Source organism: Cervus canadensis, chromosome 9 (assembly GCF_019320065.1).
Source record: "Cervus canadensis isolate Bull #8, Minnesota chromosome 9, ASM1932006v1, whole genome shotgun sequence".
Lineage (NCBI taxonomy): Eukaryota > Metazoa > Chordata > Mammalia > Artiodactyla > Cervidae > Cervus > Cervus canadensis.
Window position 1 is genome coordinate 83,373,050 of NC_057394.1, and position 15,338 is coordinate 83,388,387.

Genomic DNA, 15,338 nt, shown 5'->3' on the forward strand with positions numbered 1-15,338 from the left:
GAGAGAGAGAAATGCCATTCCCATATTGGGGGAAAAATGAGAGAAGAATGTAAACAGAGGAGTGTCGGGAGACAGCACCCTCCCCGCCATGAACACACAACACTGCTCCCCCACAGGGACCCACCGTATGGTGCCCTCCGGCCACACTGTCGCCTGCCCCCAAGAGTGGCCACAGGACCCGGCGGTGGGGGGATGGGGGGGCTGCAAACTCCCCCAGTGACTGGATGTTGCTGACATCCGAGTATGTGGCCATTTTCTAGCAATGCCAGTGACAGACTGGGACAAACCTGACTTCACTGTGGACAGTTTCTGAATGCTGACTGGGGGTAAGAAGGACAACAGCCCAGGGTTCTGTCCACGACAGGGCTTTTATTCCGTAAGAGTTAGAGCCTTGTCTTAGAACAAGGAACGGATGTTAACAAGTTAAGGATCCTTAAGAAGACTGACTTCTATTGAAAACAGACCTGAAGACATTTTTTCGTGGCTTCAGCTCCCAAAAAACCCATGAACGTGGCTGCACCTTCCTGCTCACACCTCAACTCACACCTTCCCGCCTCTGCACCGGGCCCTGAGGTCCAGCCACACCCTGAGGACCACACTGCATGTCTGTGGGTCGGGCGGAAGCAACCTGCATTCATTTTATTCTCCCACCAGGTGACCAGCTTTTGGAGCACCTTCCCCATTCGACTGTTTCCTGGACAGGTGAACCTAGGACTAGCACCGTCTACCTAGGACAGAAGCCCACAAGGCCCCCAAGCCTCAACAAAATGCACCGGAGCCTCACCTGGACAGTGTCATCCAGCCCCAATCATTACACACTTTGCACCAAGGATAAATGTCATATGGGTTATCCTCTGGTTTTCTTTCTTGAACTTTGTAAATGCAATAATATATAAAATGTGCAAAACATGCTTGCCACTTTTATTACAATTTCCTTTACAGTCGATTTAAAGCTGTGCCTTTAAGAGTTCTTCACATAGACTCTTTTTCCGTTTAAGAAATATAGCCAAAAAGGTTTCTGCTCAAATAGCTTTTGGAAATAATTGGAAATTTAGGGGTAAGTACCAACTACATTTTATATTAGTTTTGAATGTCCCACGGTATTTTAAGTTGGCCAAAACAAAGAATTTCTTGAAACTGTTTGATTTCTCTGGGGTGGGGGGGGGGATGCAAATGACAAATATTAAGACAGGAGTTCTTTATTTATTAATGTTACACTATAACTGGTTTACAATGTTGTATTAGTTTCTGCTGTACAACAACATAAATCAGCTGTATATATGCATATAACTCCTCCCTCTTGGGGAGTTCTCTTTTTGAATATTGTAAGAATTTAGAAATTCAATTTCTAAAATTGAACAAATTATGAGTATGCTTCATTTTTGGATGAGCAATGAAAACTTCCTACATTGTGTAAACTATCTCTCTCCCATCCTCTTTCGCCTCCTAGTCGTTCCCTTTTATTCTCTACTCCTCTCTAGTTTGGGCTAACATTTTCCTCTTCCTTGTTGTATTTAAAATACTCAGTCCTCAGTTCCTGCTCTTCTCGTTTTGCTCTTTTCCAGTTGTACAACAAAGTTTCACAAGTTTCTTGCAACTAATGTTTTTATGTTCAGTGAAGCAGAAACACAAAATGCTGAAAACTCAGCACTGCTGGGGGCTGCAGTGTCCCACCCTGCCCAGCTGTCTGTCACTGCCCCCAAGAACAGAGCGCAGGCTCCCTCCAGGCCCAGGAAGGAACTCGACCCAGAGCACAAAGGGAGAACAGTCATCTTCTCCATAAATGTTCCAGAAAAGGACACGCTCCTCTGAAAAGTCAGCCCACAGAAACAAACTTCCAGCTTTAATATCTTAAAATAGGACCTAGGGGCTTGGTGAGATCCATTATCCTGACCCAAATAAACCTGAATCCTTTTACCTTTCCTTCTGTGGTGGTGGTTTAGTCACTAAGTCATGTCTGACTCTTTGTGACCCATGGACTGTAGTCCTCCAGGTTCCTCTGTCCATGGGATTTCCCTGGCAAGAATACTGAAGTGGGTTGCCATTTCCTCCTCCAGGGGATTTTCTCGACCCAGGAATTGAACCTGTGTCTCCTACACTGCAGGTGGATTCTTCACTGTCTGAACCACCCCAGGTCTACACAAATCCTTCTTCATTTGAAAACAGTTTTTAAAGTCCATGGCCTAATTTATTTTGTGTTTACTTTTCCCTTTAAATCAGACTTTGTATCCTAAGCTGGTGTTTGATCATTTGAAGGTAACCCTTCAGAAGCATAACTCTAGACCAGTGTTTCTTGAACACTGTGGATTAAAAAATTACCTGGAGAACTTGTTTCTAAAACACAGACTCAAAAAAAAATAAATAAAATAAAATAAAACACAGACTCTTGGACTCCAGAGATCTAATTCTGGGGCCAGGATAGGTATAGGGTGGGGCCCCTGCTCTGCAAGACCAATTTAAAGCTCTTTTAGCTTGATGGGGGTTTCCCAAGTGGTGCAGGGGTAAAGAAAGTGAAAGTGAAAGTCACTCAGTTAGGTCTGACTCTGCGACCACGTGGACTATAGAGTCCCTGGAATTCTCCAGTCCAGAATACTGGAATGGGTAGCCTTTCCTTTCTCCAGGAGATCTTCCCAACCCAGGAATTGAACCCAGGTCTCCCGCATTGCAGGTGGATTCATCATCAGCTGGGCCACAAGGGAAACCAAAGAAACCGGAGTGGGTAGCCTATCCCTTCTCCAGGGGATCTTCCTGACTCAGAAATGGAACTGGGGTCTCCTGCATTGCAGGTGGATTCTTTACCAACTGAGCTATCAGGGAAGCTGCCTTCTAATGAAGCAGAGGTAACAGACATAGGTTCAGTCCTGGGTCAGCAAGATCCCCTGCAGGAGGAAGTGGCAACCAACTCCAGAGTTCTTGCCTGGAGAATCCCATGGACAGATTGAAAAAAGGATAAAACAGATCACATCCTCCAAGCAAACACAAGAAAACCACATTTTGAAAGCAAATATGGAACTTAGGTTTAATTATCTAAGGTAATTAAGTTCTTGAAAAAATTTAAGCTTAAAGAATATATTTCTTTCTATGAAAAACAGATACTCAAAAATAACGTTAAATTTTTAAATAGTCTAGTCTCAAACACAGGAGGGAGTACTCACTTGCAGAAGCAAAAATACTGCAGGGAACACAAACACATACAACCCTTCAGGCACCAGCACTATTCTCAGCGCCATGTCCTACTATACAACAGAGCAGCCAACAAAAAACCACCACTGCTACACATGAGCCCCTGCATCTTGGTTCCCACAGGCATGGACTCTCCAGCTGAAGTCAGGTCTATAAATTAATCTGTGGTTATTTGTAGCAGGAAAATTACCATTGTTAGTCTATTAGTAGCCACCCACTAAGGACTACATTGAATCTAATGCACTTCCTCAGATTAGGAACAAGGTTTTGACAGAAATGTAAGCTAAAACTACAGTTTCAGTTATCTCTCCTTTTATGCTAGAGCAGAAAACTAATTTCAACTTAGTTTTATTGACAGAAGCCCTGACATCACTCAGATGAGCACGAAAGGCTGATGTTTTCAGAATCAACAGACAGCAGTTTTCAGCTCATTCATGTGAGATACCTGTTCTCTGATTTCTTTCATTTTTTCCAATCTCTTGAGTTTTGTTGCATATTCTTGAACTTCTTTCAATCCAATGTCTGTGCAGAGACGGACCAAGAAACGTAGACCTAAATTATGAAAAACATTTTCAGAGACATGTATATACATGGTGTTCAAAGAACAAATCAATACATTCAATCCTCGGGGACACAGTCGAAAAGATGCTCACAGTGTTTGTTTCTCCCGAAAAATCTCTGCAGTTTGCATTCCTGGCCTTCAGAGAAGTAGCCTCCTTGAAGGAGGGCTTAGAGCGACTAGACACACCTGCCCGCCGCCCTTCAGGGGAGACCATGACACCTACAATTCGAGCCTTTAGCTCCTCACCCGTTTCTCCTTGACGCATTTACGACTCCTGACATGTTATACATTTATTGTCTTTTCCTTCCCACTAGAATCCAAGCTCCACAAGGCCATGATTTTCATCTGTCTTGTTTTCTGCCATGTCCATAGGGCAGGAACAGTGCCATGTACCAGCACTGCAGTCACCTGATGACTTTTCTGCGTTCATCAGAAAAGTACTCTGCTCAAAGTGAGGCTGCACATGGGTGCAAGGGTTTCTCCTATGCTAGCATCAAGGTAGGCTACTGATTACACCTGTTCTGAAAATTACCCAGGCCCAAGTGTCCTGGACATTCCCTGTGGCATAGATAATCATTTGACTTTTACAAGGAATCCTAAACTCTCTTTAAAGAAAGAAATGTGGCCTTGCTGGGAGGTGCTCGCTCTGCCGTCCAATGCGGAGATGCTGTGACTACTGTGGTGGTCCTCCACCCATGTCAAGTGCGTCCCCAGGGGACACCTGGCAGCACCCGACAGAAGGTATGCAGCTGGCACTGTGGTGGAGGCCAAGGATGCTGTTAGACATTCCAGAATTCACAGACAACCCCACAACAGAATTATTCGATCCCCAACATCAGTGGTGCAGAGGCTGGGAAACTGCCTAGCAGACTGCTGGGTTTCCATTTCCAAAATGGAATTACTATTATTACTACTACTACTATCATGGGCTTCCCCGATAGCTCAGCTGGTAAAGAATCCCACCTGCAATACAGGAGACCTAGGTTCGATTCCTGGGTCGGGAAGATCTACTGGAGAAGGGATAGGCTACCCACTCCAGCACTTCCCTTGTGGTTCAGCTGGTAAAGAATCCACCTGCAGTGCGGGAGATGTGGGTTCAATACCTGGGCTGGGACTACGATAATGATTATTCTATCACTGCTCCCATGTAATGTCTAAAGCATCAGTTTCCCAGTGTGGCTGAGCTTAAGAATTATATTAAAAGTTGTTAAAAAAGAAACAGGAAAAAATCAGACAGCCAGGTCCACTGCAAACCTGAAGGAGACTCTCTGTGGGCTGGGCTACAGATTTGAGGTTTTTACAGGCTTTACAAGCAATCCCCATGTACCCTATTTTTTTGACTGGTGTTTGGAAACTGCTGTGAGCTAATGAACCCACATCTGAGCAGCATTACAAAACCCCTTGCCCCTAGGCTCCTTTCAAAGGCCATAATTCTGAGTTTTCTGCTTTTCACAAAAGCCAAATTGAGAAAAATATTACTGAAGGAACATGCAGCATATCTAACCCCTGGATTGGACTGTGCCACTGAAAACTTGGCCCAGAAAAGATCCGTTTTTACGGAAACGTGCCGTTTTGTGTACATAGTCACTGGAGGACAACATTCAGAATGGTCTTTTCACACACGTATTCTACTTGCTGCAGGGATGCTGGCAGGAGGGCCGACGTCTCTCAGTGACCTTGCCCATCCTCCTCTGCGTCTCAACACAACTGCAGCAAGAGCTGAACAGATCTGCTTCCTCCAAAAGAACTACTTCCTATTTTGCTCATAAATAGTAAAGATTTCATTCATACAAACCACCGTGTTTTCTCTTTTTCCTTTAGCCCCAAGGCTACTCAGGGCCAAATGCAGTTTAGTGAGAATATACAACCTAGAATACAGTATTCTTCCCTGAAAAGTTGCATGGACAGAGGAACCTGGGAAGTTATAGACCAAAGGGTCACAGAGAGTCAGACACAACTGAGCAACTGAGTACACACATAGGATACAGTTAATTTTGTCCTTTTCTGGATCCTGGTCTTGTTGTTACTGTAACACTTTGCATTGTTACTTCAAGTTGCATCAAATCCACTGTGTAGTAAGATTGAAAGAAATAAATATTTTATACAAAGCCAACTTTATAAAAGGGAAATAAGATATACCATAAGGTTTAAAAATAATCTAATAAAACTTCATTTGCTCTATCAGCAAGATTATTAGCATTCTATTATCATAAACTCTAAAGGTATATTTTCAATCTCAAAAAGATACATTAAATGGATAGTTTAAAATACCTTTTCTATAAAATACCATAGTTTATAAACTTTAAAAAATCAATAATAAACCAAAATCTAGTCTTAAAATTTCATAAAGCTTTGAAATATAGATATCTTTGCTATTGAAGAGAATTAAGTGGTATATTTATTTGTTTTTAACTGAAGCCTCACTTTTTAAAAAATTCTTTTTTTGGCCAGGCTACGGAATTAGTGGAATTTAGTTCCCTGACCAGGGATTGAACATGGGCCTTTGGCAGTGAGTGGGTGAAATCCTTTCCACTGGACTGCCAGGAAATTTCCCAGTGATGTATTTAAATCCACCAACAATTAAATTCTATAAAAATATGTGCGTGTGTGCTAAGTCACTTCAGTCTAACTCTTTGTGACAATATGGACTGCAGTCCACCAGGCTCCTCTGTTCATGGGATTCTTCAGGCAAGAATACTGGAGTGGGTTGCCACACCCTCCTCCAGGGGATCTTCCCAACCCAGAGACAGAATCTGCATCTTTTAACGTCTGCTGCATTAGCAGGCAGGGTCTTTACCACTAGCACCATCAGGTACTTGCATAGTCAATTTTTCTGATCCTATAATCACATATTTGAATACATGTACCACAAATTATAGGTTGGTATCTACATACGCAGCTACTGTAGCAAAGGTAATTATTATACCTTTAGACATAAAATGTGAGAACCTATACCCTCACAAGTTATAAACTGTAGTCCCACTTACATTCTACATTTTCTGGAAATTTTCTGTGAATATCTTTATAAGTGTCTAATGCTTTCTGGTAGTTACCTATAAGTAAAAGAGAAAACACACATACAAGCAATTACAGAAATTCAGAGGATTCAGCAAAGGACTGATTTAAATTCCATATGCTGGCACCACTTCATTGGTTTAGAAGAATGACTTTCATGCTTGCCACAAGCATAAGTAACCATTCTTAATACAACCTCTGGAAGAAAATGGACAGATAAACTTGAAAAAGGGGTAAAAGCAGATGTAAACCAGTGACGGCTGAAACTTAGTTCTACTTCTTAAAATAATTTGAGAGACTAATTGCAATGTCTAATTTGACTAATTGCACCTGGAAAAGATGAAACATAACTTGTTTTGCAGTTTTTATTTTGAAACATTAAGAAGTTTATAGAAGGCATTTTATTTTGTAATAAAGTAATTTAGCTTCACATATCAGCAAAGAATTAAAAAAGTGAATTTTGGATCAAAGATGTTTGCGAAAATCTCAGGAAATAGCTTTGGCCCTGTGTTGGCCTCCGTGTACAAGAGGGCAGCCCTGCAAGCCTCAGAGTCTGGTGGGAATGACCGAGGTGAAGTAGGAGCGTCCAGCTCGGGTTTGCCGGGTTAGCTGAGGCAGCTTCTCTTCTCCTGACCTACACATCAGAGCTCAGACCAGAGGACCTCACACACACACTTCACAGACGGGCGTTCTGTGAGTTCAGGCAACTGATGTAATAAAATGTGTGTACACAGCGAGGTTGTACTGCCAACAGGAACATAACATTTTTCTTTATTGTGGCAACCACTGTGTCTTTCATATAATGCCTCAAATATGTGTGCTTATAAAAAGTTAATATTAATTAATACACAAAATCAGAACACATGTTTATACATAATGACCTAAATGACAGAAAGAAGCAACATATATTAAAATGAATAAGAGCATTTACCACTTCTTCTAAAACAACTAGCTACCATCAGCTGCCATTTCACTTGTGTAGGCCTATAAAAGAAATAAATCAGATGAAATTAGATGAAACAAAAATAATCTGTGGTCAAACAGCTTTATAAAGCCACCTACCTGTACTATCTTCTGATTACTTTTTGACATATGATTAGATCATCTTTGTTATTAAAAACAGCATATATATAATGTCCTTCACCATCATCTGCCATATTTATATGAGGAAATTTAGATTCAGAGTCCTTCAACCTAATTCACACCTTTATTTAGCTGTAAGAATAAAGCTCACCAATCTGGGTAAAGTTCTCAGCATTCTATATTAAACCTTTGCCAGTTCTTTGGCTTAGTACCTCAGGCTTGGAAACTGAGCTTTAGGCTTGCAAATTTAGTACCTAAAGGCAATTTTTGACCTTGTATTTGAACAATTAGACTTCTACTAAAAAGAAAGTAAAAAATAATTCTACTCATCTTTTTTTTATCCCCTTAAAAAGAATTAAATGAATTTTTTTTCTAAAATAAACATGACCAGGATTTCTAAAGACTACTATTAAAAATTTCTAAGAAAAAATTTGACAAAATAAAAGACTAGGGAACAATTTAATGCTCTCCTCACTTTATTTTTCCAAAACAAATATGTAGTTGATTTACAGTATTAGTTTCAAGTGTACAACATAGTGATTCAAATGACTCCATTTAAAGTTGTTCTAAAATATAGGCTATATTCCCTGTGCTGCACAATATGGCATCGTGTCTTATTTATTTTATCCTCATAACCACTCCCTCCCCACCTTGTCCCCCACCTCCACTTTCCCCACATTTAACGTTAAAATTCAATTAGGCCAAATACAAAACAGAACATGATATAACCCAATTATTTTTGAATCAGACATGTACAGAACATTCTGATATGAACTTAAAGCCATCTTTAAAAGTTTCATTCTTAATATATAATATATGGAGAAGGCAATGGCAAACCACTTCACTGTTCTTGCCTTAAGAACCCCACAAACAGTATGAAAAGGCAAAAAGATATGATACTGAACTGTACAATGTATACCAATTATAAATTGAGACAAGTGAAACATTTCTATTAGGGCTCTTTCAGAAATTAAACTCTGCCCTTGGACTGAGATAGTCATTTTCTAATTGATAAAGAAATAATAGTTGCTTGCTGAGATGTGAAAAATATACAAAGTACCTTAAAGAAGTTTTTTTTTTAACTTGTGCATAAAAAGGAAATATATTTATCACAATAAAGACTGAGTCAAATAAAACACAGAAAATGGAAATGATGCATGAATGTTCACTACAACTGTTCAGGAGCACAGCACGTCTATCAGATTTCAGGCATTTAACTAAACACAAAATCACAACAGTTACTTACTGTATAAGTGAAGCTCTTTCAAAGTACTGAATGGCTTTTTCACAAAACTGGGTGTCAATGTAATAGGCCCCAAGCCACTCAATGACCTCAATGTTGGACGGGAAATACCTATACGACTGGAGAGTGAACTAGTCAACAACGGTTCAGTCTGTAGCATTTACCCACTGGCCAGAGTAATTTATCCAGTGTGACATGTCTTAATTAAAACACATCAGCTGTCAGAAGCACTGTACAACCTTTGAAAGTACACAAGATTTGGAGAACTTAAGATTTGCTTGACACATTTTTCAGTTATCTATAAACATCTTTTTGATGTACTGATACACAGCCTGAGTCAAATTAAATATGTAATAGACTCAAAAGGAATGAAATCATCCTTCAGGAGAAAAATGAATTTGAACTTTTTATTTTTATTTTTTATTAAAATCAATCAAAAACTAACTTTATATTCCACAGATGCTTTATTTTAAATCATTATTCATTTAAAAGCTAATAAGCATTTCTAACTTTTAAAACTTAAAAGGTCTGCTGTCTTCTTTAAAACAACTCATGGAAGGAAGGCAAGACTGCACACCCACCTCGTAGTAGTACTGGAACGCTTGGGACTTATCCCCCTCGCTGTCGTACAGCCCTCCCAGTTTAGACAGGGCCCTGGAGTCAGTGGGAACAACGCTGATCAGCTGCATCAGCCATTCCATAGCTTGACTGGGATCTTCCATTAACTCATACCTTAGACAATTTCAATTAAGGATAACATAATTTTTCTAAATTCATTGATCAAGAAGCAAACCTAAAGCCAACATTTCAATAAAAATGTTTCTTAGTCTATACTAATGTGCTACGTAACACTGTTTACTCCAGGTTTTCTTCAGGGATGAGGATGAAAAATGGGGTCTCACTGGAAACAGCACTTCTGTCCCTGTGTACACCTTGCTTTTCCTTCTTCATTACTACCCACTAAGATCGCCACCACATTTGTACAAGAATTAACAGTGTGCTGTTTTATTCAACATCTTATCCAAAATTTGTTCTTAACAAAGAAACGTGAATGCTGTGTTCAATTATTCACCGTCTCTTAACATGAGCAATATTTTAAAAGAATGGTTTCTGTGTACTTTCCGATGAGTTTTTCTCTAATTGTACTGTAGTACAAGCCCAAGACAGCTTTTTGTAGCTCTGTGCCTCGTAAATCCTCTGCATACATTAAAATAATTTATTCATACCAATACTTATGGACTACTGACTAATTATTTTGTAATAGCTACCTTAATGAAAATATTTCAATCCAAAGTTTCACTGAAAAATAAGTCTTCTGTTTTTAATGATGACAAACATGACACAACAAGAAAAACATAAAAACAAGGAAATGTATTCAAATAGCCTCAAACACATCAATTGTTTGGACCCAAACTGATCAGGAACCAGACACCAGCAGGTCATAACACTGACATCTCAGGAGAAAAGAACTCAACAAAACAAAAAAGGCTAAAAGAAGTAACAAACACTATCTGCTCTACAACTAAAATTTTTTAGCCAAAAAATTTTATCTACCCTACCGGAAGAACAGGAGACAATATGTAAAACATTATTATTTCTGATTATTTGGCATGATGCACAGGTTGCAGGATCTTAAGTTTCCTGGCCAGGAATCAAATCTAGGGCCTGGCAGTGAGAGCACACAGTCCTAACCACTGGGCGACCACGGAGCCCCCTGAAGGGTCTAATTTATGCTTAATGAACAGCTGTGTGGACCTGACATGACACCCAATTATTTCAATTATTATTTCTAAAGATTAATAATAGCTGCCACTTCTAAATAATTCCTCCTATAATGCACATGACCGTTTAAAACAGGATCACTCAAATAATATTTTCATCACATATTAAACTGATAGCTAGATTTTAAAATATATCCCCATCAATTACTTCACTGGGTAAGCTTATCTAGTAAGTGGTACTCAGTCACCAGCTGAGTGAATTAATGAAACCGTCCTTAAGGAAGATACACATTTGCTATCTGGTAAAGGACTTGGGCGCTGTTTCTTAGGATTGCATGAAGTTTCAGGAAACAGTCCAAAGCTTCATCAAGCCGGTTTAGCTTCTTATAGGTAAGGCCTTGAAAAGAAGGAAAAGAAAAAACATAAATTATAAATACTAGCACTGGTAGTAATTTTCTCAAAGTAACAGAATGAGTATTTAAACATAGGTAAATATTCATCCAGAAGACAAAATAAAAATGAACACAATTTGTTAAAAAGGGAGAGAAGACAGGAAATTCCATTGATGTTTGGCAGACACCAAAACAAGCCCAAAGCTTTCATAATTTAAAATGGGGGGTGGGGCAGGAATGAGAAACAGATAGAAAGGGCCATAACAAACAGTTCAGAAATGAGCTGGGTTACAGAATTCAGTCAGTGGGCATTTGAAGTTGAGGACAACTAAGGGACAAATTATAAAGGTGCCAGGACAAGTGACCACGCATGACGAAAAATCGAGAGTCCTCTCTTGAATTTTTTCCTTTTTCGAATAAATTCATAATTTATTTGCAAAACAGAAAAAACAAAGCTATCAAACTATGAAAAGAAAACAGAGGAAAATGATTTTGTAATCTTGAGGTGGGGAAGGGCTTTGTAAAGCAATAAACAAATAAGCCACAAGTTTTCAGAAGCCAAATATGACTACATAAAACATAGAAAAATTCCTTTTCACAGAAGAACTAATAAAGCTCCTTCAAGCAATGGACTAGGAGACACATTTAAATGCATGAAGAAGCTAAAACAGGTGCCTGGTGAGCGACCTCCTGCCCCAAGGGGTCTACACTCGCCCCTCTCCTATCTACGCCCATTCCTTCACATGCAGCTTTACTGTCTGCCTGTGCCACTAAAACTGCTCATTCCTCCCTGCTGGCTCCTCTTACCCAGCCCCAGTCCAGGAGGGTGGAAACAAAAAGGGCAACTTTCCCATTTTACTCACCAATGTTATAAAGCGCTTCAGTGCAAGAACAGTCATTTCTTAGAGCCTCTTTATAGAACTCAGCTGCCTTCTCATAGTCTCCATTTGCAAAGACTGTATTCCCTTTATTAGTAAGAGCCGACGGATTATATCTGTCAGAGTTCACAGCTAAATCTGCATAGCTACTGGCTTGTGCAAATTCATTTTCCTAAATAAAGTACCAAATGCACAAATTACCTGAAGCTCTTCACACCTTTTCTGATTCTTCTGAGATTACAGACATGATAAATGGACTTTCTGAAATTACATATAGGAGAAACACACATTTTATATATCCTGGTCTTGCCAGACTCATCCTACAGAGGGGTTTTAATCATCAAGAAGTTTCTTATGAATGACTTCTCCACAGTCATGGTCTGAACACCCCACCACTCAGAAGTCAGTGGCTCCATCTCCTGTCACCACGGATGGAAGGTGTGAGCACCCTAGGCCTACAACACCCACACAGCTACCAAGGCACCACTGTCCCCACCACCACCCTGGCTGCATGGCCCAAGGATCCCCGCATCACCACAGTCCACGGCCTCCGCTGCATCCCCAGTGTCACTCTGTCACTGCCTGATGCGGACACGGCTGTCCTTCAGCTGCCCCGTGCAGGCCTCTCACATAACTGGTGGTGCCTTGTCATCTTGGCTGAGGGAGGGACCCAGTTTCCCACCTCCCCTCCCCTGTGGTTCTTATCCAGCGGCTATGGGGCTCCAGGATGTGAGGCAGCACCACCCTCCCCCGCCCCGCTGAAGGTTCTTCCAGGTTTCCAGCTGCAGGGCTGGAGTGGAGACGCCCCTGGGCCCCAGGCTGTCCTCACTTGCTCCTTGTCACAAAGTCCAATTCTTCCTCCTGCTGATGAACATGACCCGGATCTGTGCCAGGCTGGGCAGTGAACCACAGAGGGGGCAGCCGCATCCCAGGGACCTCTCCACCAAGCTGACGGGCACTGGGGTGTTTCTAGCCACTTATGGTTATTGAGAGCGGCGCTGCCCTGAGCACGCACATATGAGAATCAGTGGGGACCCTGCACAGTAATTCATGAATCAGTACCTATCAGCCGGGTGCTGCTGCCAAACACACTGAAACGTGCAACACTGTCTCCTGGACTAGGCTGCAGGAAGAGCTGTGAGGGGCTGCTGCAGAGAGGCCATGAGCCATGAGTGGAGGCTGGAAATGGCTTTGAGCCTGATACTGTGGCTCGATGACCTCAGGGTCACGGGAGGGAGGGCAGCTGCACACAGCAGGAGGGGAGGGGAGGGGAGAAGGGAGAGCAAGACTCAAGAATGGCCTCGAGGACAACCGTAGCCTTCACATCCTCCTCTCCAAACCTTTCCCAACAAGACAACAAACTCCATGCGGACAGCAGCCTCTGCTCTCAGGGACCCTGGCAGACGAGCAAGCAGAGCTGTGAGATGGAGGGAGCACCTCCCAGCCTCAGGTGATGGGGCACCAGATAAATCCAGGCCCTTCAGGCAGGATGTGAGGGGGCCTTGGTGACTTCAAGCACCAAGTCTTATTATACAGCAACAGACCCCACACTGGACACAAGCCACATACCTTGGACTATGTCACCCACATGACACCCCAGACTGGTCACACTGCTCAAACACTCCCACAGAACCAGGAGCAGTGAGTCACTGGTCAGAGGCTGCAGTGGCTCTGCTTGGCTGACCACTCAGTTCTCCTCCTCCTTGTAAGTTTTTCTTGGTCTCCTCCTGCACACTCATCCAACCTGATAAAACTCTGGTCAGAAAGTAAATCATCTTCACAAAGTCCACTGAAGATTTTCTAAATCTAATGGACTGACTGCAGCGGAGACACGTCCAGGAACAGCTGGGAACGCCAGGTTCCAGCCTTGCTGTCAGCCCGCTCATGACCCTGGGGCGGGCAAGGGCCCCTCCTGGGAGCAGCTGCAGGTACAAAGGCCCAGACCTACCGCAGCAGGAAAGGTCCTCAGGGTCAGCTGAGGCGTCAAGTGATGGTATGAAGGCCAAGCCCTTCCTCTCCCCTCTCTGCCCCTGTAGGACTCCCACCTCCAGCCCAGGATCTCTGTTCTCCTGCACTGGCTCTCTACTCTCAAGACTCCTACTTCCCTTCGTGCCTCCCACCAATCAGAGTCGTCAGGCTGTGAGCTTCTCCTCTCCTGTCTCCATCTGACTGGCACTCTGGCCTCCTTGGTCCCCACTCTGTATCCTGTGCCCCACTTGCTCCCTGGACACACAGCTGCTGTCTTCATACCAGAGCTGGGCCTTCAACAACAGTCACTCTCAAGGTTCTGGAGACTGGAGGGCAAGGATCGAGGGGCCAGCAGGCCTGGTGTCCAACAAGGGCCATGTCCTGACCTGCAGGTGCCCACTTGCTGTGTCCTCTGAGGGCAGGGCTCTGGTCTCCTCCTCTTCTAATAAAGGCACAAATCCCCTCACAGCCTTGGCTAAACCTAAGTCCCCACCTCCAAATACCATCACACGGGGTATGAGGGCTGCAAATATGAACCTGGGGGAGATGGTCCTCCTGTTCACGGAATCTATTATCAAAGCTTAAACCTCTAAGAGACAACCAGCCAAGTCCATCTCTCATCCTGACGTCCCAGCTGGGATCAGTTCCAAGGTCCTCATTCCGGGACAGCCCTCGCCCTCCTTCCACAAAGCCAGTCCAGCACCCCTGACCTCGCCCTGGTGTCACAGTCCCCCAGCTTTTCCAGAGCCTCACCTTGGCACCAGCATAAAAATACAAGGCTCCAATACATGCTTGTGAAAAGCAAAACTCACCAAGTAATACAGGAAAGAGAGGTTGGTCGCAGCTGCACTCTTCACTCTACTGTCCTTTTTTTCAAACATTTTTAAGGTCTCCACAGCCTAGAAATGAAAAATCTGCAAGTTGTTACCCTGGTAACATGACAGCACTTAGACTGAAGTAGGGGACAAGATTAGCGTACCTGGAGAGAGGACCTGGAAAGGCCAGGGGTGGCTAGTGTGTTAAAGAGAACAGGTGACAGGTCAGGAGGTCAGTGATTGTCAGGACTTGTGAAAAAGGACAAACTAGAAACACTTAAAATTTCACAAAGGTCCCTCACTTCACAGCAAACAGATGGGGAAACAATGGAATCAGTGACAGACTTTATTTTCTTGGGCTCCGAAATCACTGCAGACGGTGACTGCAGCCATCAAAGTAAAAGCTCCTTGGAAGAAAAGCTATGACATACCTAGACAGAGTACTAAAATGTAAAGACACTACTTTGCCAACAAAAGT

At 42.5% G+C, this 15,338-nt stretch overlaps 1 protein-coding gene across 2 annotated transcripts in view; it reads right to left on the minus strand.

The window, feature by feature from the left end:
- Positions 1–15,338, minus strand: part of IFT88 (intraflagellar transport 88) — a 62,201-nt gene that overhangs the window by 6,142 nt on the left and 40,721 nt on the right. For both annotated transcript variants that reach the window (XM_043477632.1, XM_043477631.1), the window contains 8 exons: positions 14,858–14,944; positions 12,063–12,249; positions 11,096–11,204; positions 9,668–9,818; positions 9,090–9,205; positions 7,692–7,744; positions 6,733–6,798; positions 3,629–3,735 (listed from right to left, as the gene is read on the minus strand). In XM_043477632.1, coding sequence (XP_043333567.1) covers positions 3,629–3,735; positions 6,733–6,798; positions 7,692–7,744; positions 9,090–9,205; positions 9,668–9,818; positions 11,096–11,204; positions 12,063–12,249; positions 14,858–14,944 — 876 coding nt within the window. The remainder of the gene's footprint in view (positions 1–3,628; positions 3,736–6,732; positions 6,799–7,691; positions 7,745–9,089; positions 9,206–9,667; positions 9,819–11,095; positions 11,205–12,062; positions 12,250–14,857; positions 14,945–15,338) is intronic.